General features: G+C 57.4%; 1 protein-coding gene across 15 annotated transcripts in view; it reads right to left on the reverse strand.

The window, feature by feature from the left end:
- Window positions 1-1,006: 1,006 nt before the first annotated feature.
- Window positions 1,007-23,803, reverse strand: part of Adgrb2 (adhesion G protein-coupled receptor B2) — a 62,702-nt gene continuing 39,905 nt past the window's right edge. For 2 of the 15 annotated variants that reach the window (XM_052718603.1, XM_052718602.1), the window contains exons 3-30: window positions 18,560-18,643; window positions 18,109-18,273; window positions 16,753-16,917; window positions 15,947-16,111; window positions 15,686-15,853; window positions 15,506-15,607; window positions 15,247-15,353; window positions 14,194-14,388; window positions 14,047-14,115; window positions 13,859-13,967; window positions 13,156-13,489; window positions 12,311-12,416; window positions 12,082-12,125; window positions 11,721-11,847; window positions 11,278-11,381; window positions 11,081-11,183; window positions 10,032-10,191; window positions 9,790-9,859; window positions 9,305-9,371; window positions 9,061-9,146; window positions 8,665-8,763; window positions 6,441-6,612; window positions 6,052-6,147; window positions 5,724-5,763; window positions 4,465-5,084; window positions 2,450-2,485; window positions 2,007-2,105; window positions 1,007-1,486 (exon numbers count right to left, since the gene is read on the reverse strand). In XM_052718603.1, coding sequence (XP_052574563.1) covers window positions 1,301-1,486; window positions 2,007-2,105; window positions 2,450-2,485; window positions 4,465-5,084; window positions 5,724-5,763; window positions 6,052-6,147; window positions 6,441-6,612; window positions 8,665-8,763; window positions 9,061-9,146; window positions 9,305-9,371; window positions 9,790-9,859; window positions 10,032-10,191; window positions 11,081-11,183; window positions 11,278-11,381; window positions 11,721-11,847; window positions 12,082-12,125; window positions 12,311-12,416; window positions 13,156-13,489; window positions 13,859-13,967; window positions 14,047-14,115; window positions 14,194-14,388; window positions 15,247-15,353; window positions 15,506-15,607; window positions 15,686-15,853; window positions 15,947-16,111; window positions 16,753-16,917; window positions 18,109-18,273; window positions 18,560-18,643 — 3,878 coding nt within the window. In that variant the 3' untranslated portion in view covers window positions 1,007-1,300. The remainder of the gene's footprint in view (window positions 1,487-2,006; window positions 2,106-2,449; window positions 2,486-4,464; window positions 5,085-5,723; window positions 5,764-6,051; window positions 6,148-6,440; window positions 6,613-8,664; window positions 8,764-9,060; window positions 9,147-9,304; window positions 9,372-9,789; window positions 9,860-10,031; window positions 10,192-11,080; window positions 11,184-11,277; window positions 11,382-11,720; window positions 11,848-12,081; window positions 12,126-12,310; window positions 12,417-13,155; window positions 13,490-13,858; window positions 13,968-14,046; window positions 14,116-14,193; window positions 14,389-15,246; window positions 15,354-15,505; window positions 15,608-15,685; window positions 15,854-15,946; window positions 16,112-16,752; window positions 16,918-18,108; window positions 18,274-18,559; window positions 18,644-23,803) is intronic. The other 13 variants (XM_052718605.1, XM_052718604.1, XM_052718615.1 and 10 more) reach the window with 13 other exon arrangements.

Consider the following 23,803-nt stretch of genomic DNA (forward strand, 5'->3'; position numbering starts at 1 on the left):
GGAGGACTCTATTCCCACGCCTCCTCTGTCCGGGACCTAGTTCAGGCAGGATTCCAATGGGACTGAGAAGCCTGTGCTGAAGCCTGCCGAATGGAAAAAGTAGTCCACATTCTTCCTCCGGCCAGTTTGAAGCCATCAGCTGTGATAACCCACCCCAGTGGTCAGTCCTTTCTTCCTAGATTCGCATTCCCTCAGCTCCCCCAAGGGCCTAGATTTGTGTCTCAAGAGCCCCTAAGGGTCCAGAGGCGGGCGTGTTACTAAACGACCAGGCTAGCAAGCAATGTCCATAGCCACTGCTGCATCTTTAGCTCCTGCAAGAATCCTAGCACGCACCACGAGACCTTCCACATGCTGATCCCATGCCCCCTTGTACTGGTGCCCAGGAACTCAGACGCATGAAGAATACAATCCAGCAACGAGCCTCAGAGCCCCGCCCTCCAGCGCCAAAGTAGCCTTGCTTTCCCAGCCCCAGCCCCATACCACACCAGAGGCTCCACCACAATCCGCTCCTCACAGCTCCACTGCAGCTGTGAAGGTAACTCCCAAAAAGCTGAGCTGAAATGCTACCTCCACCAAGCCTGGGTGTGAGCACAGGCTCTGCCTTTGACCGTGGCCCTGAGCACAGGACTTCCAATCTCTTAACTTCATTTTGTATCCACAAAATGTGCAAACTTTCCAGCGTGGATGCTTCGAAGAATTGGGGACATGTGTGTGGTGTTCCTAACACTCCTGTCCCCTGACGATAACCCAGTGCAAGCAGCCTGGGCCCTGCCCCAGTGAAAGGCAGCCATGACTGGGACGATCCCTCAGTCACCATCCCACACTGCCCAGCTCAAGGAAGGGGTTGTACAAAGAGAGTAAGGGCCAAAGTCAGGCTCGGCATGCAGCTAGCCCCTCTCCGTCAGGCTTGGCCTGGCCCCATTACACAACTACAGAGCTAGAGGGACAAAGTCGGGGTCTCAGGCCTGGGCTCGGCTTAGGAGCGGCAAACAACAGAGCAGCCAAATCCACAGAGTGAAGTTTATTCCCAACAAAGTTTCCCTCCCCCCTCCCCAGCCCAGGACAGGGACAGACAGGCTGGGGCAAAGAAGAGGCTCCAGTGGGTGGCTGAGGGACCTCTGAGAACAAAGAGGGGCCCTGGCCCCCAGGTCCTGCCAGTCTGGCTGCCCCCAGCCAGGCTGAGTCCTCTGCACCTCCTGCCCAGCCTCGGGAGGGGGAGGGGCGCTGGCTCCTGGTAGTTCCAAAGTGGAGTGTGAAAATAGATATATATTTCTGTGCAGTGGGCAGTCCGGCATGGCACTCACACCTCTGTCTGGAAGTCGCCGTCTGGCGGTTCTGTGGGCTCCCAGGCTGCTGCCCGGTGCAAGGCCAGCCGTTCTCGGGGCTTGGGGGGCAGTGAGCCCAGTGTCATAGATTTGAAGGTGCTCCAGCTTTGATGTCTCCTATGCTGGGACAGGCCAGGGCGTTCCCCAGGGCTGGGTTTCTCCTGTGGAAGGAGCAGGGTTAGCCTGTGGTACCCTCTCATCCAGCGTACAGAGCAAACCAAGGATGTCCCAGGAGGGTTGAGACTGCCCAGTGTCACCCAGTGTCACTCAGTGGCCAGGCATCAGGCTAGCTTCTGAGCCTTACTGACTGCTACTGCAGTGGCGTTCCTGTCTTCACGCCCTCCTTTTCCAATTGTGGGGGGCCCTGTTAGTGTTTGCTTTCTGTGGTACCTTCCCACCCCCATGCAACCCTAAAACCGCTGCTTGTGGCAGGCAGGCCCTTGGTAAGGCAAGCTATGATTACCCAGGCAAGTGAGGAGAGCAGGACAGGAGCCCCTCAGAGCCCGCTCACCTGCCCCCGCCCCTCCGCCCAGGAGCACTTGAGCAGTCCATGTACCACTCTGCCCAAAGACACACTCTTATCCCATCTGCTTCTACCAACAGGGACTGTGTGTCAGGGCCCCACCTCAGGGAGCATGCACTTGGTGCTATGGGCAGGGGCAGCAACAGAGGAGCCCTCACCTTGGCTGAGGACTGGCTACGGTAGCGGTCAAAAGTGTGGAACTTCTGGTTGAGTTCATGGTAGAGTTCCGAGTGCCGTTTCCGGGTGTGCATCACCTTCTAGGGGCCACTTGGGAGTCAGGGGAGTGCTTCTCTGGGCAGCACTGTAGACACCCCTCAGTCCCCTCTGCTCTGGGCCTGCTAGGCCCTCTGGGGCAAGGCTAGAGTCTGTTCTTGTCTGTCTGTCTGTCTGTCTGACTCACTCTCTCTCCCTCCCTCGTTCCCTCACTCACTACCCACCCCCATTTCTGCCTCAGAGCAATGGGTGTGAGCAGAATAGTAGGGGAGTTGCCAGGGAATCCAGAGGCTTGGTGACCCAGGATTGGGCTCTGAAATGGGACTTGGGTACTTTTAGGAATCGACCTTCTGGGGACACACACCCCCCTCCCAGCACCAGCACTCACCTCAAAGTCCAAGTCTGAATACCGAAGCTTCTTCCGCTACGGAGCAACAAGCACGCCATGAGAGCAGAGCTTTGCACACGGACCCTTGGGCCCTAGGACTCTACGGCACCTTCCCCCACCCAGACCCGAGAGTCAAGAATCGTTATCTTATGGGCTAGCCCTTGGGGTCACAGCACAGCAGCGGAGGTCTGCAATGCACACATGTGGGGGGATGTGCTGCTGGGGGCACACACGTGGATGTAAACACAGGTCAGCTGTGAAGAGGCAGGATACCACCATATAGGACCATGCAGCCCACACTTGTTTTCTGTGCCCTGGATTCTAGCCTTCTCTCCTGCCCCATATGCCCTCCCCTCTCCTTGGAACCCCGCCCTTGCCCTGCAAACAGAATGTTGGGCTTTCCATGCCCAGCCTATCTGCCCCCACCTGGCCTCTTCTGACTCCTTGCTTCCTCATGCTCTTATGGCCTCACCTGGCCAAGGCCACCTTCAAGGCCCCAACCAGCTCAGTGACATCCAACGCCACTCAAGGAGACCTCAGAGTCTTAGAATGCTGGGATTGAGAAGACTCGTGAGACCCAGGCCAACTGTCCCAATGAGATGGGGAAACTGAGACCCAGGAAGGGAAGGGAAGGGACTGGCTGCTTGGTCCCAGACCCTCAGAGGTGATGCTAAGACTGTGATGTGGATTTCCTCAACCTGACTCCACTCTCTTGATTTTCCTCCTACCTTCCCACTGTCTCTGCCTCCGCCATGCACCCTGCCTCTCCATCACTATGCCTTGCCCATCCCTAGCTACATCTCTTTCTACAGGTAACGGCTCCCCTGTCCCTCCCCACAGGGCTCCAGAGGCATAACAGACCCACGCCTGTACCTCCAATGGGCCCATACTATTCTGGACACCACCTTTGACCCCTCGGCGCTTCTGCCACATTTATTACTACCTCCCACACAAGAAGGCCGCCCACCTGGCCGGCACTGGGCCCTCCCCAGTGGTCCAGCCATGGGCAGGTGCCCACAGAACAAAGCCTACCCCAGCGCTAAGCACACTGCCTTCCCATCACTGATGTCATCTTTTCTGTCGTCTTTGTTAACGCCTTCCTGTTCGTTGCCATCTGTGGCAGGAGCAGGCACCAAATGTTCAAGGAACATTTTAGGCACAAAGCTAAACTTGTGACCCCTCTAGCTGCTAACTTAATTGTCTCTGTGCAGAGGACAGAGAGCAACTTTTCCAGGCTAGACACAAGCAGCTAATTGTGTATAAGCTGCAACTCCAACCTCTTTCCTTATCCACATCCCCCTCATTCCTCCAATTAGAGTTCTAGAATGTCCTGGAGTTCTACTTTGGGTTTCTACTAATCTGTGTGTTCCCAGGGATGGTCTGCAGGGGGCAGGCCAGAGGAAACAGGGGGGTTTCCATTTTCTCATTAGAGGTCCATGACAGCACCCAGGGCCAATTTCTGTGCTAATTTCTCCCAGTTTCCCTGCACTTTCTTCTTATTCCACACAGGAATAAAAGGCTTGTATCACCCCATTCTCCAAACAATAATACAGAGGAGGTCTCTGTACTACCCCCTCTATACACAAGGAGGCCGAGGCTCAGAGAGACCACGCAATGTGCTCAGCATCACGATGCTGGTCAGGGAGTCCAGACCAGACTCAGATCCACATGCTGCAGAGACCCAGGCTCAGCATCTTCCTTACCCATTGGGTACCTAAGCCACAGTTGCCTTCAGAGAGGGCTCATCCTGACCAGTCACCCCAGAGGGGGTACCAGAGCACTAGTAAGTGAATTCATGAAGCTTCGCCCATTTGAGGCATTCAGACACTCCAGAGTTTCCTTGGAGCTGAGTTCTGTGAGCCCCAGTAGAAGGAGGGATGCACATAGTATGCGCTCTCAGTACTTCTATGGGGGTGGGTGACAGCTGTCCCTTCCTGGCTGCAGCCTATGACTTAGACATGGTCTCAGGCATACAGTAGGAAGACTCTCCCTCCCCACTCTCCACAGCCCCTCACCTCAAGGGAGCCCAGCTTCATGGTGGAGCCAGGCACAGTACGGGGCATGGTCCGGCTGCGTTCCCCTGGCTCAGGTACTTGGCGGGTGCTGGGTGTCGGTGGTGGTGGTTGGAAGGTCATCCCATATGGGTTCTGGAGAGACCCATAGGCAGGGCCCAGCCCTAGACCTGAGTGCTCCACAGACAGGAAGCTGGGGTAGCCTTCAGTGTGGGCCAGTGTCTTGGCAGCCCGCCGGGGGGTCCCCTCAGGCCGGGCCCTTGGGGCCTCCTCACCCCCTGTGCCCCCACCACCAGGCTGCAGGCTCAAAGTCCGCCGGGGCAGCACCATGTAGTCCCCCTCAGAGCCTGGCTCGCTTGGCCGTAGCCATGTAAGGTCCAACTGCCGTAGACCACCCTCCCCACACATGTATACAGGGTTGGTCTCTTGGGGTGGTGGTGGCTCCCCTAGACCTGGTGAGGCCGCCATGGGCACTAGGATGTTCCCAGGCAGTGGTGAGAAGCTGAGGCCACCCTCAGGACCCACGAGACAAGACTTGGGCTCCTCATCCTCATCCAGGGACAGGCGGGACAGAGTGCCAGTGATGGTGGACGGATTGCAAGTGTTGACCTCCTTGAAGAGCACTGGGGATGGAAGTGGAAGGGATAGGTAAGCCCTAAGGGACAGAGACCCTGTGATGCTTTTGCCCAGGTTTGGGTGGGTACTAAGCTTCCAAGCTTGGGCAGTGAGGGAAACTGATTTCTGGGGAGGTGGTTGGTGTCCTCTAATAGACAAGAGGGACCCAGGAAGACAAATGGCTCATAGGCCCAAGGGATGTAGGTAGGAAAGCCAAGGCTGAGTTCCCACGAGGGCCCTGGTACATGACCTAACCTACTCCACAGCCCCAAGGCTGTCAAAGGGCCTTGCTCTTCCCTATTCCCCAGGAAGCATATACCTTAGAGAAAGAACTGGAAAGAGATGCCTGTGAAAGCCAGTGAAGTGATGGAAGAATGTAGCGGCCAACGTACGCCAAGGCCCCTACCGTAAACTCGGCGTCCCGTAATTCACATAAGCCCTAGGCCTTCCACGTGCCCCGAGACAATGCTATTTTCTCCTTACTAAGTATGTAACTGAGGCTTAGAGAGGGGAGGTTTTTGCCCAGAGGCAAGTGGTAATTGGCCTTCCCAGATGTCAATCTGTCAAAGCAGGACACTACATGGTGGAGTGTGGGGCTCCTGTCTTAGCCATGCCTAGGGCTTCTTAGCTCAACCCAACAGACTCACCTGTCTGACAAGCCAGGTCCACATCCTTTTCAAAGTCTGACTGTAAGTCGAGAGGGAGAGAGCAGGTTGGCAGAGGGAGGAGAGACATGTCAGGGTTGGGGAGGCTCAGGCCCCTCCCCCACCCAGCTCCCCATTCATTCCTCTCTGGGCGCCACCCAACAAGAGCCTCAAACTGTAGAGATTCGGAAGCTGAAGGAGGAGGATTTGCCCAGTGCCACCCCGAATCAACAGCTGAGCCTGAATTAAAACCCAGGCCGTTCCTTTCCCGTCTCGGGAGATGGGATGCAGAAGGTAAGGAGCTTATGGCAGGAGAGGTCTGCTCACTCACCAAGATCTGCAGCTGCCCGTTCTTGCACGAGTCAGGGGAGTCTTCACTCTCATCAGCCCGGCACACACCCATCTGGCACTTGACCACATCCTGGACCTGGGAACAGGAAGTACTTGCTGGGCCTGAGGCCTCCATATTAATGCCACCACAGTGGGCTGGGTCTCCCACCCCGGGGTACCCAGAAGGAGACACAAGCATCGAGCCTGAAGGTGATGCCACCTGGACTGAGAAGTCACAGAGGAGGAGCTAAAGAAGGCCCAGGCCTTCACGGCCACCCACGTTAGAAGTGCCCACACCAAGGGCCTGAAGCACCCTGGTCACCCTGGACCACACAGTGGGGAGAAGCCACAGCTCGGCATGGGGTGGGCACCCGAGACAGGCCTGGGCACCTCTCGGCGCAGGAAGCAGTGCACAGCAGTGATGACGAAGCCTTGCGCAGAGTTGAACACAGCAAAGAGTGCCTGGAAGAGGACCGAGCGACGGTCTGTCATGGCCAGGACAGCAGACATCCAGGTAAGCGCCAGGAGAGGCAGGACCACGCAGGAACTCCAGAGTGAGGCCCTGAGAAGGACAGCAGCAGAAAGTTTGTCAGAGTGACACTCTACAGGACAGGGTGGCAGGAGCCTGGGCCTCTACTCAGCATGGGGACCGGCAGGGACCCAAACTCCAGGATCTTGGGAGTGTTTCCAAGCAGAGAGGAGGCAAGGGACTGAAGGAAAAACAGGACAAAGACAGAACTACAGGGCAGGGGCCATGAGGGGTAGGAGGGATGGACGGACACACAGACACAGTGGGACTGAGCAGGCGCAGAGGCGATATTGGGAAGCAAGGGTGAAGATGGCAGAGACAGGAGGGAAGAGGGGCAGACAGAGGCAAACATGGGCAGCTTCGGGCCCAGCTTGCACAGAAGCACCTTGGAAGCTTTGGAAAAAGACACAGGTCAGAACGACATCCCCAGAGACCCCAAGACAGTAGGCTGGAGAGGAGGAAGAAAGAAAGATGGTCGCCACAGTAAAAGGAGTATGAGACAAGCCCCAGACAGGAAGACTGAGCAGGCAGAGCATGTGGATGATACCACAGCGCAAATCCATGCAGAGAAGACGGGGTGAAGCCCAGCCAGCCTGAGGCTTGGAGGAACCTCTGGCTCCTGGTGGTTGCTCAGAACCCAGGGCGAAAGGATCCTAGGTGGGGTCAGAACCAAGCCTATGCATCCCTGGCCCCCTTGCAGAGACAGAAGGCAGACAGGATGAGGTCAACAGACTGGTCTCCAGCCCCAACAACTGCTATAGCCCATGAGGAAGAAGAGATGGCAGCCCACTCTGCCCCCCCCCAGGACCCCCAGTGGAGAGTCAGGCACAGTTCCAGACAGGGCAGGGTGGCACCGTTCTGCAGAGACAGCCAGAGGCTGAGGCAGAAAGATGGGCAGGCAGGGGGCCAAGACCTGTCCTGTGAAGAGAGGTTCAGGGCTGTTGAGCCAGGCGAGGTTGGGGTGGAGGCAAGTTGCTGTGGTACTCTGCTCTGGAGGCGGAGCCAAGAGCCAGAGAGGCTCTAATCACAGTAATAAGAGCTGTCATTGATTAACAGGCAATTCTCTGCCAGGCCCTCCACTGAACACTTTACATAGATTATTTCAAATTGTGATCAAAACAACTCCAACAAACAGGCCCGGGGACTAGTCTCCCAATTGACAGATGAGGAGACTGGAGTGTGCCCAGCTGGACAGGGAGAGGGGAGCCGGGACACAAACCCAGCTTGGCGAGCAGACTCTGAGGCCTACACTTGGATCTGCTGGTTTAGCAGACTGGGCACAGGGAGGTGGTAGCCCAAAGCAGAGGAAGCTCACTGCTCCTTGAGTATCACGGAGCTCTGCAATGATGGCATCAGCCGCCTCCACAGGCCCCCTGAGGAGTGTGACGAAGCTGTGCCCTTTCTGGTTGGGAGGACTCAGGTGGACATCCAGCCCTGAGAGGAGGGTTGGGCCTGAGGTCTTTCTACTCTTGCAGAACTGGGGTTTTAAGATTCCTAGCTGCTTCGTTGGGGTGTCTCAAGATAATTGTCTTCCTCCATGATTCTCTCTCTGATGGTGAGATTCAAGGCCTCTGAAACCCAAGTAGATTCTCTGATGGATAAGAGCGTGTTTCAGGCGTCCTAACACTCCCAGGTTTCTGACTGTTTATTCGAAGGTTCCACTATTCTAATTTGAAGGTTGAATAGCTCAAAAATTCTAAGGGCCTAAGATTCTTAGGGCCTTCGGGCTGGTGGGGAGAGGAGGAGGAGGAGGAGGAGGAGGAGGAGGAGGAGGAGGAGGAGGAGGAGGAGTCTGCAGCTGTGCCTGTGTAGAAAATTAAGCCAGAACAAGGACAGGGACCAGAGGGAAGGGTGAGCAGAGTACCACAGCAACTTGTGGAAGACGTCACTCCCATCACCCTCAACCACCTCAGACCTGAACTCCAGAGAGCATGTAGCAGTTGGGGGTGGGGGGGCGGGCGAGGGCAGGGCAAGCTCTCCAGGACACTGGGCTGATATACCTCCCAATCCCCACCATGGGCACTGCCCTCCCATTCCTTAGCCCCTGCCCGCCCCCACCGCCCCCCCTCAGGGGGCACGACTAACATGGCATTCCTGGCCGAGGCTGAGCTGAGCAGGGGGCTGGGGACCGCTCCACACGCTGAGCAGGGGAGGAGCAGGCTGGCCCAGGGGCACCGCTCCGACCTCGGGGGGGCGGCACAGACATGGGAGAAGGGGGAGACACATGGGAAGCCGGGAGGTGGGCAGAATGAGCCCCGAGAAGGGTGGGAGGGGAGGGCAGACGAGAGAGAGAGAGCTGGGTTAGGGTGGGCGAGGGGCTGCCGCTGAGCACTCCGGGTGCCCACCTTGCCTGCACCCTTGATGCCCCAAGGTTGGGGAGCCTGGGTTGGCATCAGCAAGCCCTGAGTCTCCGAGGTGCACTCGGCTCCCCCTCCCTGCACATTTCCCAGAAAGGCCGAGCTGCAGAGACCCTCCCCTTACCCGGCCCTCTGCTTCTTAGATTTGTCTGACACGCCATCTCGAGCCATGAGCTTGTTGAAGACAATGATCCCGATGAGCATGTTCACCTGGGGGCCGGTGGAGCCGAGTGGGGAAGACAGGATCACCAGGTGCCCTCGGGGCAAGGACACCCCCAGGAGGGAGCTGGAGGTCAGGGAGAAGGCAGAAGGAACCGATGACCCCCTGGGGCCACATCCCTCCCTGGACGCTGAAGGGAGCCACGTACCAGGACAATGACTGCAGCTGGACCCACAAAGGCGTAGAGCAGGCCACCCTCCAGGGAAAGCCAACAGCTGGGGCAGGGGAGAAAAGAGGCAATCAGATGCCCAGCAAGCCTTTCCTCCCTTCATCCACCACCTCAGGCCCTAGGCAGTCATGCCCACATCACCAGTCAATACTAAGTCTCCATCCCGTCCAGGAGAAACATGTCATGACGAGTCTCTTTCCTCTCCCACAAAGATTCACACCAGGCCCCCATAGAAATAAAAGTAAGCTGACCCCTGAGTGCAATGGTGTTTAGAAATGACCCAATCCCAATATGTCCTTTCACAGCCAGGGAAACTGAGGCTCAGAGATAAGGAAGTTTACCCAAAGATCTGCAGTAAGCACAGGTCAAGACCTCAGCCTGGGAAGACCTAATGCCCAGTCCACTTCCCCCAACAGACCCACAGAGCCCTCCACCCCCACCCTCACCACAGGAGACACACGTACTAGCTGGATGTACCGTATCCTTTGGTGCGTGTAAAGCCAACAGACACAGCCACCACCAGGGCCGGCAGACCTGGGGAGTTCGGGGGTCACACGTAAGAAGGTTGCAGGTGCTCGGAGGGGACCCTCCCTATCATCCTCCAGTCCAGCTGACCCCCATCCCCAGAGAGCTGGGCCAGTGTCCAGGTAGCACCTCCCCGGCTTCCCCTGTCACTCCAGGCCCAACAGCAGAGTCCAGCACTGGCCTTGCTCACCCCAGCCCAGGCAGAGGAAGCGCTTGCGAACCAGGCGGGTGCGCATCCGCCCGATGACAGCCAGATAGGACTGCCAGGCCTCTGTAAGCACCCAGCAAAAGGAGGACAGAAAGAAGAAGTGCAGGAAGGCAGCCGTCATGGTGCATACGCCCTGCAGGGAGAGGTAACAGGAGGGAGTGGCCCTGAGCAGTGGCCAGGGTGGGAGCTGCCAACTTCCCACACTGACTGCTGGGCCTAGGCGCTGCATGGCCAGCCGCCTACCTGAGCCCTCCCCAAGAGCCCTGCCAGGCACCCCCGCCTTCCTGCACCCACACACAGCACGACACAGGCCTGGTGACATGCACACAGCACTAGGCATCCGGGGAGGCGGGCAGGCAGGCCACCCACGCACAGACAGGAGCACTTGCCACGTCATGGCCGAGCAAAACCCCACACCTGGCTCTCTCAGTGCTGGCTGGCACTGGGCAGAGGAGGCCAAGGAGGGTAGGAGGGAGAGTCAGCATGGAGCATCTGCAGGCAGATGGCGACAGAGGACTCACAGACAAGAGGGGGGTCTGATGCCTCCCGCCCAACACACATGCACCCAGGCACTCATGCACACATTCACCGATGTATACAAACACTCATTACTGAGTACACACACACCAACGCCTTCAAGTATGCCTGCACACGACACACAGACACCCTCACCAACATGGGTCTGATTACATCCATATCCATCCCTCAGGCCATCCACACAAACATCTACCCTCAGAGTCAGAGATGACTCAGCGGTTAAGAGCACTGGCTGCTCTTCCACAGGACCTGGGTTCAATTCCCAGCACCCACATGGCAGCTCACAGCTGTCTATAACTCCGGTTCCAGGGGATCTGACACCCTCGTACAGACAGACAGACATGGAGGCAAAAATACCAAAGCACATAAAATAAAAATAAATAACCCATTAAAAACAAACCCACCCTCAATTGCAGGCACTCGCCACCTTCACCCGCTCCTTGGATGCCCCTCCCCACGCCCCCCCCCCGGGAGCCTGCACCTGCCTTGCTCAGCACCCGGGACTGGCCCACGAGGATCAAGATGTTGGAAGCCAGGATGGACAGGCAGAAGTTCAGCAAGATGATGGAGCGTTCTGACTTTATAAACCTGACAGGGCACAGTGGGCAGAGGCAGAGGCATTGGCTGCCTGCCTAACCCTGGGGAGCTGGCCACCTCCCATCCTGCTCAACCTCCGACTTACCTCCAGAAGGCTGCATAGATGGCAAGCAGTGTGAGCAGGGCCATGCAGGACACTGCACAGCCGATCACCAGGGGGACCGAGGGAGCACCTGCCAGCTCCAGGGTCTGTGGGAGATGGGTTGCCGGGAGGGGGCAGAGGTAGGGCACCCAGTCTCCCCATCTGATGCAAGCAGGCATGCTCCTCACGTGCAGAAGGGCACATGTGCACAGATGTATTTACACTCAGTCACCCACACTCTTCCAGACACAAGCTGATGCACGCACTTACCCACATAGGCACACAGGCTCTCACTCACCCACCGCCATACACTTCTGCACAGGCATTAGGACTATGAACGACATCAGACCCCCTTCCTTGTGCGATCCCACAAGCACACCTGTACAGAGCCACCTTTTGGGTCACCCAGAGGCCTGGACGAGCCCCGGCACCTCTCTCCCACTCACCAGGTCTTTGGGTGGCTGAGCCAGAACGGCAAAGGTGGACAAATGCTGACACTGGCAGCGGGTGTGGGCTGCCTGGGTCTCCAAGGTCTGGCAGTTCTCAGTGTTCCAGTCCCCTGAGCTGGCATCTCTTGGATGAGGGAGAAGTGGCGTGAACCCAGGGCCCACGACTGTGGCCCCGAACCCAGTGCCGACTACTGCCCAGACAGGTGAAATCCAGAGCAAGGCTACAGCCATGAGATGACAGTAGGGAGCCCAAGATGTGCTCTTGACCCCTCAGACCAAGGATGGCACCAAGGAACCCTTGGGCCTTCTAGGTGGGAGACCATTTCTGATGAGAGGGTCTAAGGTTGCCCCAACTCACGCTCTCGAATAGTCCCAGCTGGCACAGTGGGGATCGGTGGTGCCCTGGGGAGCAGAAGATGTGTACAGTCTAGGATGAGTAGCGCACTGGCCCTTGCTGCCGTCTCTCCTGCCTGTCAGCAGCTCTCACACAGATCAGGCCCACCATCCAGCACGGACCACCGCCCTGAGATAGGCCTCAGGCCCGAAGTGGGCATATATCTGGGGTCCCCACCTGGTCCCTCACTCACATTGATGATATAGGAGAGCTCCACTGTGATGAGGGGCTCAGCGGGAGGCTGGGTGGGGGGACGCACAGTCACTGTCATCACGCGGGAGGTAACAGCAAGCGGAGGCCTAGGGGACAAGTACTGAGGTCAGCTCCTGCCAGCAGGTGTTCAGACTTGGAAACTTGAATCCGTCATGGCTGGGGACTGCCAGGGGCCAAGGTCCAAGGGAGGGCCCAGAACTTGGTCTGCAAAGTCCTGGACACCAGCACAGCCTCTGGAAACGGCCTGAGTGTTATATTTTTTGTGGATCTGTGTATGCGCATGTGCGTGTATGCAGGTAGGTGTACCTGTGTGTTCACGAATTCAACCTCAGGTGTTGTTCCTTTGGCACTGTGCACCTGTCCTCTTTAAGACAGGCTTTCACTGGCCTACAACTTTCGAAGCAGGCTAGGTTGGCTGGTCTGCAAGCCCCAAGGATCTACCTCTTCCTACCTTCCCAGCACGGAAAATATAAGTGCACTGCCAATATGCCAGGCTGTTTTTACATATGCCAGTGGTTCTCAGCCCATGGGTCTCGACCCCCAAAGACCATCGGAAAACACAGATCTTTACATTCAGAACAGTAGCAAAATTATGGTTATGAAGTAGCAATGAAAATAATGTTCTGGTTGGGGGTCACCACAGCATTCATTAAACTTCATTTAAAGGGTTGCAGAGTTAGGAAGGTTGAGAACCGCTGCCAGAAGTCCTGGGGTCCTCATGCTTACAAGGCAAACGCTTTTCCAGCCCTGGCTATTTCTGAGAAGTGACCATGTCCACAGGCAGGCCAGGGGCCCCTCCAGGTGCACGGCTGCAGGTGGACTCACCTGGGGGGTGGGAGGATGAGGCCGAGGGTGCGGTAGAGCACAGCACCGATCACAAAGTAGGAGGACTCATCTGGGTCAGCTGGGAGAAGGCGCTGGTGGGCGTGGCCTGGGCCAGGGGGCACCGTTCCTGGGCCCCTCCCCCTGCCTGGGCTGCCTGCTGTAGCTGCCCCAGGTGTGGCTGGCTTCCCTGGGGGGGACAGGCTGAGCACCTCCTTGGGTAGGAAGAGGCGGTCCTCTGAGTGCCGCACCCAGTCCTTCATGCCCCTGCGGCCCCGCATGGGAAATGTGATGTCACTGGACACTGCTGAGATGGGCTCTCTCTGAATGCTGATCACTGTAGTGGAGGGAAGGCAGGCAGGCAGGGCACATCAAAGACAGACAGGGAGTGGGGGTGGGGGCAGGGAGGCATCCAGGGGAAGAGACAGATGTGAGGGAGACACACACCAGGGAAGACACAGCAGGAACCCACACAGAAGTGAGGTACGTGGCGTGGAGTGGCGTGGCGCAGAGGTGGATGCAGAGACAGTGGAGCAGAGGAGGGGAGGAAGAGGGGGAAAGACAGACGCATGGGAAACAAGACTTGTAAACAAAAGAGCAAAGCAGAGCGCCCCTCACCAACACCCCTCACCCAGGGAAGTATGGTCCTGTGGTATCCAGCTCCCCTCCTCCTCCTCCTCCCCCTCCCCCGCCTGCATCCTTGTACCTAGATTGTCCGTGACAATCAGAGAACTCTGGAAGGCCTTGAGAGCATCACCCACGAGGTGAATGAAGTCTTCCACAACACGCAGCAAGTGCACAGAGCCGGGAGACACCTGGGAACAGAGAGTGTGTGAGGGTCTGAGGCAGGGGTGGGTCATGAGAGGAGAGAGAACTGGAGGCTGAGCCCCTCACCTGCTGAGCATCATCCCACTTGTCCTTATTCTCAGAATCCACCATGAAGCTCACCACCTGGAAGAAACGCTGGGGGAAGAGGGGTGCGGGTCAGGAGGTACCCGCCACCTGGCTGCCCCAGCAGACCCTGCCACTGTGGGGTAGTACCTGCACATCGTCAGCAGAGGGGACATAGGTGGCCCTCTTGAAGGTGTCAGTGACATTCCTTAGAATGTCCACAGAGAAGAGCAGGTCCCCGCTGTAGTAAGTGCGCCGCGCCAGAAGCTCCTGCAGGCTTCTTACCACCTGTGACATGCCCTCACCTGCCAGCATGCGCTGGCCCTTAGCCAGGTGCTCTCGAAGCTGCAGGTGACATGTGTACGCCCCTGTCACTGGAGCATTAGAGACCGGGGCCGACCTTTGGCCTGTCCCTCCTCCCATCTACCCACCAGGTGCATCCTGGAAGAGAGAGGGCACAGGAAACCAAAGAGAGGTTCCCAGAGACACAGTCCAAGAAGGAGTCAGAGGTGACTTAGGAGACAGAAGGAACTCTGGTGTCCAAATGCAGAACGATAAGCTTTTTCGAGGGACTGGGCACCTCCCTGTCCCTAAGGGGCCTTGAATATTCTGAAACACCACACACAGGCTCTCTCAAATACAAGTTCTCAATGCAAACACACCATCATTACCCAACTTGGTCAGAAATGTTTGCTGATACCATCCTGACCCCATGCAAACCCTCGGCTGGGAACTGGGGACAGGATGGTAACTTCAACTTTGTCCCTGCCTTCAAAGAGCTCCCAGTGTAGCAGAGCACACTTAAATGCATTCTTTGTTTGTGTTTTGGTTTCTTGAGATAGCTCTCTCTATGTAACCCTGACAGTCCTGAAGCTTGCTGTGTAGACCAGGCTGGTCTCAACTCAAGAGATCCACCTGCCTCTGCCTCTCCAGCACTGGGCTAAAGGCATGTGACACCATGCCCAGCTACAATGCACTCTTAGCTCTCCTTGTCTGAGCTCAGGATGGGGGACTGTGGGTGGGAACACACAGGTATGTACCAGGGATAAAGACACCTGAGAGGCCCTGGTATATGAGTAGGAGTTTGCCAGACAAAGAGAAACACAGCATACACCAAGGTGTAGATGAGCCTTAAGCTCCTGCCACCCGCTACCAGGGCTTGGGACGCATCACATGGCTCCCCAAGCCAACGAGCACACTCACTGACAGGTACAGGTAGCGGTACTCATGAGAGATGCAGCGAGCAAAGCTGGGCAGTCCCCAATATGCCACGCCCTGTGCACTGAGGAGACAGCGGCGGCTGGCAGACCCTGCGGAGAGAGAAGACAGGGACGGGCATTAAGGCTGCGTGCGCTCTCGCTGCTCCCTGCACATCTCGGGATGCAGACCCAGGGCCTGGGCCCAGAGGTGGGCAGCAGGGATGGTGGGGCACGGGTCTGCAGAGACGGCTGCCCGCCCTTACCCGAGGCATTGGGGGGACATTTGTTGTAAATGATCTCGCCAGCCGCTGCCTTCTTCCACGTCATCAGCATCACGTACTCATCCCTGCACATCTCGTGGAAGGCTGTGGGGATAGGGCAGGGGGTGGGGCTCAGCTGGGCTCACGCACGTGACCCCAGCCCCAGGGCTGAATAAGCAGTACCTGGACACCTCTTCTCACTGCAGGGCTTCACCTCCTCTCCTGTGCCCTCACAAGGGTAGCCCTGTGTGCCCGAAGCCTGGCACATGCGGAAGCGGCGCTGCCAACCGGTGTCGCAGGTCTTGGAGCACAGGCTCCATGCGTTCCATGGCCCCCACTTGCCGTCAGTGGCTATGAGAAAAAGGGAAGTTTGAGAAGCCTGAGAAGCCGTAGGTGCCTCCAAGGCCAGGGCGACCACCGGCTACCCTCACACCAAGCACTCACCCGGGCATTCGAGATTGCTGCATTCGCGAGTGTCCGTAAGGGCACCTGTGCATGTGGCCCAGGCTGGACCAGCCACACTGCACTTCCGGCTGCGCTGCTGGGTCCCGTTGGCACAAGATGAAGAGCATGGGCCCCAGGGACCCCATTCTAGCCACTGGCCTTCCACTGCATGGGGAGACACAAGCAGGGGTGGCCGTTGAGCAGAACGTGGGTGAGCTAGTAGGGATAGGGTTCCACGGGGAGATGGCAGAGCCTGAGGGCCACTCAGACCTATGCCAGGCCAGACCATCTGAGCTGGGCATATGAAAGGGTCTGGGGTGAATGGGTGGTGACTCGGGGGCCTCTTTCTGCCTGCCTGCCACCAGCTCCAGGAATACATGACACCTCTCCACGCAGCACCAAGGGCAAGCCTCAGAGGTGAGTTTCGTGTGTGTGTGAGGATGTGGGCTGTAACGGCACCTTTTGATCTTTGCCTACACATAAGCCCAGCTTTGTGTCCATGGTGCCATGGACACCAAAGTGCTATTTACAGCAAGGGCAGCTGACGGCATGGAGAAATGGGCACTGGAAAGCAGGCCCCTCAGGATGGGGTCACAATGTACCAACCCCAAGTCAGGGCTGGGTTTCACCACCCACTGGTTGCTAACAGGTATGCTTCTCCAGTCTCCCCATGCGTGGTCAAAATGATGGGAACCCCACCCTCCGCCCAGGGACGGGGCACTGGACCTGACTGCCTCCCCTAGGTCGCCCAATCCCCCCCACCCGGCTGGGCAGCGCCTGCCTAGAAGCCCCTTGGCGCTACTGACCCGGGCAGGCGGCCATACTGCAGAGTTTAGTCTGCAGCTCGGGACCCTCGCAGGCCTTGCCGCCGTGCTGGGGGGGCACGCAGGTCCGCATCCGACTCCGGGACCCCCGCCCGCAGCTGCGGGAGCACAGGCTCCAGGACCCCCACTCCTCCCACACGCCGTGCACTGCAAGGAAGCACGTGGCCGGTGGCTGGGCGGCACCTTGGCTCCGCCCACAGCCAGCGCCCATCCGCCCACCAATCAGGAGTTCCGCAATTCTACGACCACTTCTTATTGGCTCCGCCCTGGGTTCTGTTGCCAGGGCGAGATGGCTTAGGGTCCCCAGGATAACCACCCTTTGTGGGGATGTGGTCCCAAATCATACAGAACAGATTCTGTGGACACCCGGATAGGGTGGGCAGGACCAGCCTGAGGAGCCAATGGTCTTCCTCTCCTGGGGGCACAGGAAGACCCAGGAAAGGATCCAAGATCCATCCTTCTCTTCTCTTCCCACCCCCAGACCCAGAGCCTGAATCCAACAGGGCAGGCCTGGGGCAACAGAAGTGCCCCTCCCAGCCCCAAATGCGTAGACACACAGACAGACACGAACCTCTACATAGACACTGACGGACACCACGAGCTCACAAGCGGGAACACAGCTTTGTCCCGGTGCTCCACAAGCCCCGGCTACACCCCCAAGCCCTGAGAGCCTTCCCCGGTAAACCCTACTCTAACTCCACTTCACCCCAGGGAAGCCAAGAGCAGAACTGGCTGGCACTGCCCTGTCTCTCAGTCACCGACAGACCCAGGCAGAGACATCATGCATTTCCTCAGTACCTGCCTACAGTACCTGCGTGTTCAACTGATTTAAGCCTAACGGTCTAATAGAGGCACCCAAGGGAGCGGAAGGGGAACCATCAGGGAGGGCTTCATTTTAAAAATAGAGTGGCATACATCTTAGCTCTAAGGGCGGGCTGAACGCTTTAGCCATGACGGGAGAGGGGCAGGGAAAGAATAAGCAAATGCAGAGAGCTGGGATGCTGCCAGAGGTGCTGGTGAGGTCGGGACTAAGGGAGAGTGGAAGAGGCAGTGTGCAGAGAACAGCCTTGGCTACCAAGATGGCAGCGTCAGGGGGGTGACGTGCTGAAAGCAGACCCCAGATGTGTGTTCTGATACTTCCGTAACCCCAAGTGCTTCATGCCAGGTTGGCATAGTGCCTGGGTAAGGCATGGTGTGTGTGGGGGGGGGTGGGGGCAGGCAAGTCTGTTGAAGGCAAGGAAGGGGTAACCAAACATTTGGGGAAGCTGTAAGTTTTATGTCCTGTCACAGACGGGACCTGACTCTGCTGGCAGATGGAGCAGGGAGAAGGACGCCTACCTGGGCAGGTGGCTGAATTGTTGCAAGGCCGGGTCTCCCGAAGGGGCCCGCTGCACAGAGTCCCATAGGGGGAGGACACGCAGGAGCGGGTCCGCACCTGCAGACCCTGACCACACGTCAGGGAACACACGCTCCACGGGGACCACTCCTCAGCTGCCGGGTCGCCTACGAGAGAGGGACAGCGTCGGCGGCAAGGGACACCTCCCAGAGAGTTGTTGCATGGTAGCATGGAAGGACCAGAAAGATGTGGGTAGGTATCACAGGGACCCTCCTACCCTGAACCCCAATTGGCAGGCTCTTTGGAAGACAACCCATCCCTACCCACAGGCTTCACATGGCAACATAAGTGAGCTCCAGGACATAGACACAGACAGGCACACGCCAGCACACATGCCACCAGACGCCACAGTCGGGCCCCCGCCACAGAGGAAGGGAGGCGGGCCCGAGTTACCTGTCTGCGCCATGTATAGCCCAGGCTCATCTGCAGACCTTGGCCACTGGGTTTTCACCTTCGGTTCCTCTTCCGGCTCCTCACCTGGAACACGGAGGTGGGTGGCGAGGGGCTTAGCAAAAGCCAGCTCAGTGCTGCCACAGTGGTACAGAGAGGGCAGCCTTGTTGGTCCTCGGCCGAGGGCCTGGCACCAACTGTAGGTGATGCAGAGAGAGCATCCCCTTGTGCCCCCTGCCCCACCACCACCATTTTACAGATAAGGAAACTGAGGCTCAGAAGGCCACACGGGACTCATAACCACCTTGTCCACCTCTTGCCTCAGGCAAATGGGATTGGAGGGCAATGGTCAACATACTGAGTTCTGAGGAGGGGTCTGCGCTATCCCAAGCCATGCCCACACCTATTTCCCTTAACTCTCTCCCTGTGAATATGTGACTGGCATCTCTGTTGGGAGGTGGGGAGCTAAGGTTCGAGAAATGACTTGTCCAGAAGTACACAACCCACTGAGCCTGCTGCTTGGCCGTTTCTCCTCCCAGAACTGGTGGAGTGAACCATGGTCTTGGCATTCAACATAGAGCAGTAGTGGACCGTGATGTAAAGGCCCTAGCTCACCTGAGATGGGGGGGGGGGTGCTCAGGCAGAAGCCTATACCACCCCGCGACCCTCCCCCCACTAGAGGACTGGTCCAGGCCCTGGCAACCCCACTGGGCCTGGAAGTTTGAGCCTGCCCTGCTGTAGACAGCCTACAGCCTTCCCCCTGCCACAGTGTCCTCCAAAGGCCTGTGTATTTAAGGTTGAGTCCTCAGTTCGGCACTACTGGGAGGTGGCATTATTGGATAGAGCTTAGAAAGTCTCGTGATTACTGGGGACAGGAAGGAATGGGTAGATCTCTGTCCCTTCTTTGTCTCCTTTTCATTCCTGGCCCTGAGATGGTGGCCTGACACACATTCCCATACTGATGCACTGTCCTGCCACAGGCCCCCAAACAACAGGAAAACAGACCGACACCTCGAAGCTCTGAGCCAAAATGACCTTTCCCACAAAGTCAGTAGATAACCTTTTTTCTTTATAAGCCGATCTCTCAGGCCTCTGTTACAGTAAAGGCAAAGCTAACAGCCTCAAACTGGGTGATCAGGTGGGGAACCGTAGGAATCCACAAGGGAAGACCACACCCATAGTGGGGCCACTGGACAGAGGACGGAAGAGCATGTGGGCGTAGGGCCCAGCCCACAGTGTGCCCCCCCCCCCCGAACAGAAACAATTGCTCCCCTTCTTTCTGAGAGCTCTTCTGTTTCAGAAAGCTGGGTAGGTACCACGCAGGCAGGCACTGGGGCCTCAGAGAGGGCTGTGCTCCTTCCCGCCCCCTGCTGCTCAGTCACGTCACTGCACCTGAGGGAAAGCTGACCGGGCCAGTAACGTGGCCACCTCCAGACAACCTCCAGGCCAAGTGTGAACTGCCCCCAGCACTGCATCCAGGGCTTGTCGTCTTCACCAGCCTCGTGGCCTGAGCTACTTCCCATAACTTCTGCACCATCGGAAGCCTGGACACCATAAGGGCATCACTGGATCTCACCTAGAACGTGAGCCCTGGGAGGCGATGCCAGCCAGCTCCGCAGCTCTGGGCAGTCCCGTCCTATCTCTGATCCCGACTTCTCTGGCAAACGGTGCTTGTAGCATCCCACCTTTGGCACCCCTAACCTTGAGGGTGCCCCAGAGGAAGCACAACAGGGACAACATCCACCGTGGCATCGTCTTCTTCCCTGCTACCCCCGTCGCCTCCACGCCTCCTTGAGCCCTCGGACGGCCTCAATCTCTGCTGGTCATTTTTTTGTCAGCTCGGCACAAACCTCCCAGATACACAAGAGGGAATCTTAATTGAGAAAATGCCTCCATCAGATGGGCCTGTAGGCAATCCGAAGTGCATTTTCTTGATGAATAATCGAAGTGGGAGGGCCCGGCCCACTATGGGGGGCAGTCACCCCTGAGCCAGTGACCCAGGGTTGTATAAGAAAGCAAGCTGAGCTGGGTGCGGTGGCGCACACCTTTAATCCAGAGGCAGGAGGATCTCTATGAGTGCCAGGACAGCCAGGGATATGCAGAGAGACCCTGTCTCAATAAATAAATAAATGTGTATGTGTGTGTGTGTGTGTGTGTGTGTGTGTGTGTGTGTAAGCAGAATGAACAAGCCATGAGTAACAACACACACCAGTAAGCAGTGTTCCTCCGTGGCCTCTGCATCAGTTCCTGCCTTGAGTACCTACCCTGACTTCCCTAGATAATGGACGCGTGATTAGACGAAATAAAGCCTTTATTCCTCACGTTGACTTTGGCCGTGATCTCTTACCACAGCAATAGAAACGCTAACTAAGACACCGTCCGTCTCTAGCAGTCCTCAGAGATGTTGGAGCCAGGCCAGCAGCTGTTCGGTCCCCTTTACCAGTTCTTCTGTCACGCCTGCTCAGCCATCCCAGCCTGGAGCCTTGTGACAAGCCACTTTCTCCACGCCCACTCCCAGGCTGCTGAAGGCCCTAGAGCGAAGCCAGCTGGCCCCGTGACAGGCTTGGGGCTCTGCGTCTGCTAGGCACCCAGGCTTCCCAGAGGCCCTTGTGGGCTTCATTCCTTCCTCCTTTCCCTCTGTGGCCCCACGTGCCCTTATCCACTCTCCTCAAGCCCACCTCACCCACTCCTTTAGCCACGATCTCCTTCACAGAGAAGGGCAGAGCTAGGCGACACAGCCCTGACTTGCGGCCACCCCTTGCCCACCTTCCCAGAAGGCCCCATCCATTCCCTGTCCCCTTCCTGTGAGCATCCTTGTAGCAAGTAGCTGACCCAGGCCTCCTCTGTTCTAGGGGGCTCTCCTTGCCGCCCCCACTAGCTGCTCTTCCTCTAGCTGCTGCCCGTGGCTTCCATCCAATCCCGCTGAGTGGTCCCCAGCTGACACTCCACTTTCTCACCTGCCGCTCACTTCCTGGCTGGGATGGCACCTCCCCCGTGGATCCACTGCAGTCTGGCCGCTGCCCACATCTTTCTACTGAATCCGGTCTTGACAAAGTCCTCAATGTCCTCACTGCTGCTAAGTCCTGGGGTCACTTCTGCAGGTCTCATCTCTCTTGACCCTCAACATCGTTGGCCCCACTGATCTTTCCTGGCCTCTGCCTCCTCCCTACCTGCCTACAGGGGGGTTCCTCTGCCGCCTCCCCCAACAGTCTACCGACCTGTCACTTCTCACAGCAGGCGTTCACGCCTTGTTCCCTCACAATCATCCTCAGAGCTTAATGAATCCAGAAGCAGCACTGTCCTCATCCTGCACAGACCCTGCCTGCCTCACGCCCCACAGCTAGGTGACCTCCTGAACCATTTCACATCAGATCCTGTTCAAGGCATCACCTCACACCTCTCCCCTCAGGTCCTCACCTTCCTTACTTAGAAAACTCCTACTCAACCTTCAAACCCCATCTCCAATAGCCTCTCATCTCAGAAGCCTTCCTTATTGGCCACTCCTAGGCAGCAGCTACCCACTTTCCCATGTCCCTTTCATCAGAGATGGTTCCATTCCCACCTTTTCAATTATTTATTTTTATGTGTAGGGGTGTTTTGCCTGCATAGAGATCTGTGCACCTGGAGGCCAGAAGAGGTTGTTGGGTCCCCTGGTACTGGAGTTACAGACAACTGTGAGCGGCCATGTGGGTGCTGGGAAGCAATCCCAGGTCCTCTGGAAGAGCAGCCCGTGCTCTTAAGCACTGAGCCAAGTGTCTCCAGTCCCCGGTTCTGTCTTCCGTCTGCAGTGTCCACCTCTCCCTTTGAGCCCTTTGAAGCTGTGTGCAGGCTCCCCCAACCCAAGCCTTGTGAACACCAGCCCCAACTGGGACTATCCTTAAGGCCTGCATCAATCACAGTCCACATTCAGGAGATACTGTGCAACTGGTCCTAAGTGCTGTAGAACACCCTGGGTCCTGCTCTGACTACACCTTGTGCCCATCTCTAGGTCTCAGTCTGGCATGCAGTGAATCACAACGCAGGTCATGTCAGAGACCATGTGACCTGCGTGTTCTGGGCTTGCCTTGCTCTCTGTGGACCCCACATCCCCCAGCCGACTCACCAGCCATACGCTGGCCAGCCCCATAGCATAACCAGAGGGGAGCTAGTGGCTCCCAGAGTCCATCCCATTTGAAATCAGATTTCCCAGACTGAGATCTGGGGTCCCCCTCTCAATCTCCTGAGCTGGGCCAGATTGGTGAAGGAACGAGCCTGCGGCTGCACAGCTGAGGCCTATTCCCACAGCCTTCCCATCCAAGCACCACCCCACCTCCCTCAGGAGTAACCAGCAATTCATCTCCCCGCTTGGGAAAGCCAGTTGTCCCTGAAGGGGACGAAGACAGATAAGACCAGCTGGCATTTACTGCCAGGGACATTTATTCAGCATGCATGTGCAGACCCAGAACACTGCAGGCGGACATGAGGCCGAGGCAGGCAGATTCCAAGAGGACAAAGAGGACCCAAGAAGGCCGTGAGTGCCCCCATAATCCCCAATATCCTACCTGTGTGGTGTGTGTGTGTGTGTGCCTGCGCGCGCGTGCGTGTGTGTGTGTGTGTGTGTGTGTGTGTGTGTGTTGGCATGTGTGAGTGCAGGCTTGTTCATGCCACAGCACACATATGGAGGTCAGAAGACAACCACAAGCCTAAGTCCTCACCTTCCACCTTGTTTGAGACAGGACCTCACTCAGTCCCCCCGGGGTCAGTTCACCCACTGAGGAATGAGACTCCCATGGGGGAGAGCCTGAGCGGGGACTCACAGCCAGGCCTGCCTGACTTGGATTTCCTCTACAGAACTGCCCTGCTCTGACAGGATGAAGCTTAGCCAGAACCTTCTTGGGTGTTCCTGCCTAATGCCCATGGAGCCTCACCACGAACAGGTTCTCACCTGTTACTCTGTACATGCTAACCGTTCCACTTCCCTCTGCTTCCCCTCCCAACAACACTACCTCCTGCCACCATAAGGGCCTAGCTCTCCTCTGTGGCTTTCAGTGACACTTTGGGATGCCACCCCAGCCTTGTGACTCCCCTCCTGAGGGGGCCTCCAGTAGCTCCCCCACTATTATGGATACACTATAAACCTCTGGCTCCCATTGGCCTGTCCAGTCCTGTTTTCACCTTCCCACCAGACAGTCCAGCACACGGCAAGACCACCTGGACCAATGGGAAGGACACCGATTCTGGAGCTGAACAGATGTGAGTGTGACGTGC

This window comes from Peromyscus californicus, unplaced genomic scaffold (assembly GCF_007827085.1).
Source record: "Peromyscus californicus insignis strain IS unplaced genomic scaffold, ASM782708v3 Scaffold_5__1_contigs__length_169319896, whole genome shotgun sequence".
Classification (NCBI taxonomy): domain Eukaryota; kingdom Metazoa; phylum Chordata; class Mammalia; order Rodentia; family Cricetidae; genus Peromyscus; species Peromyscus californicus.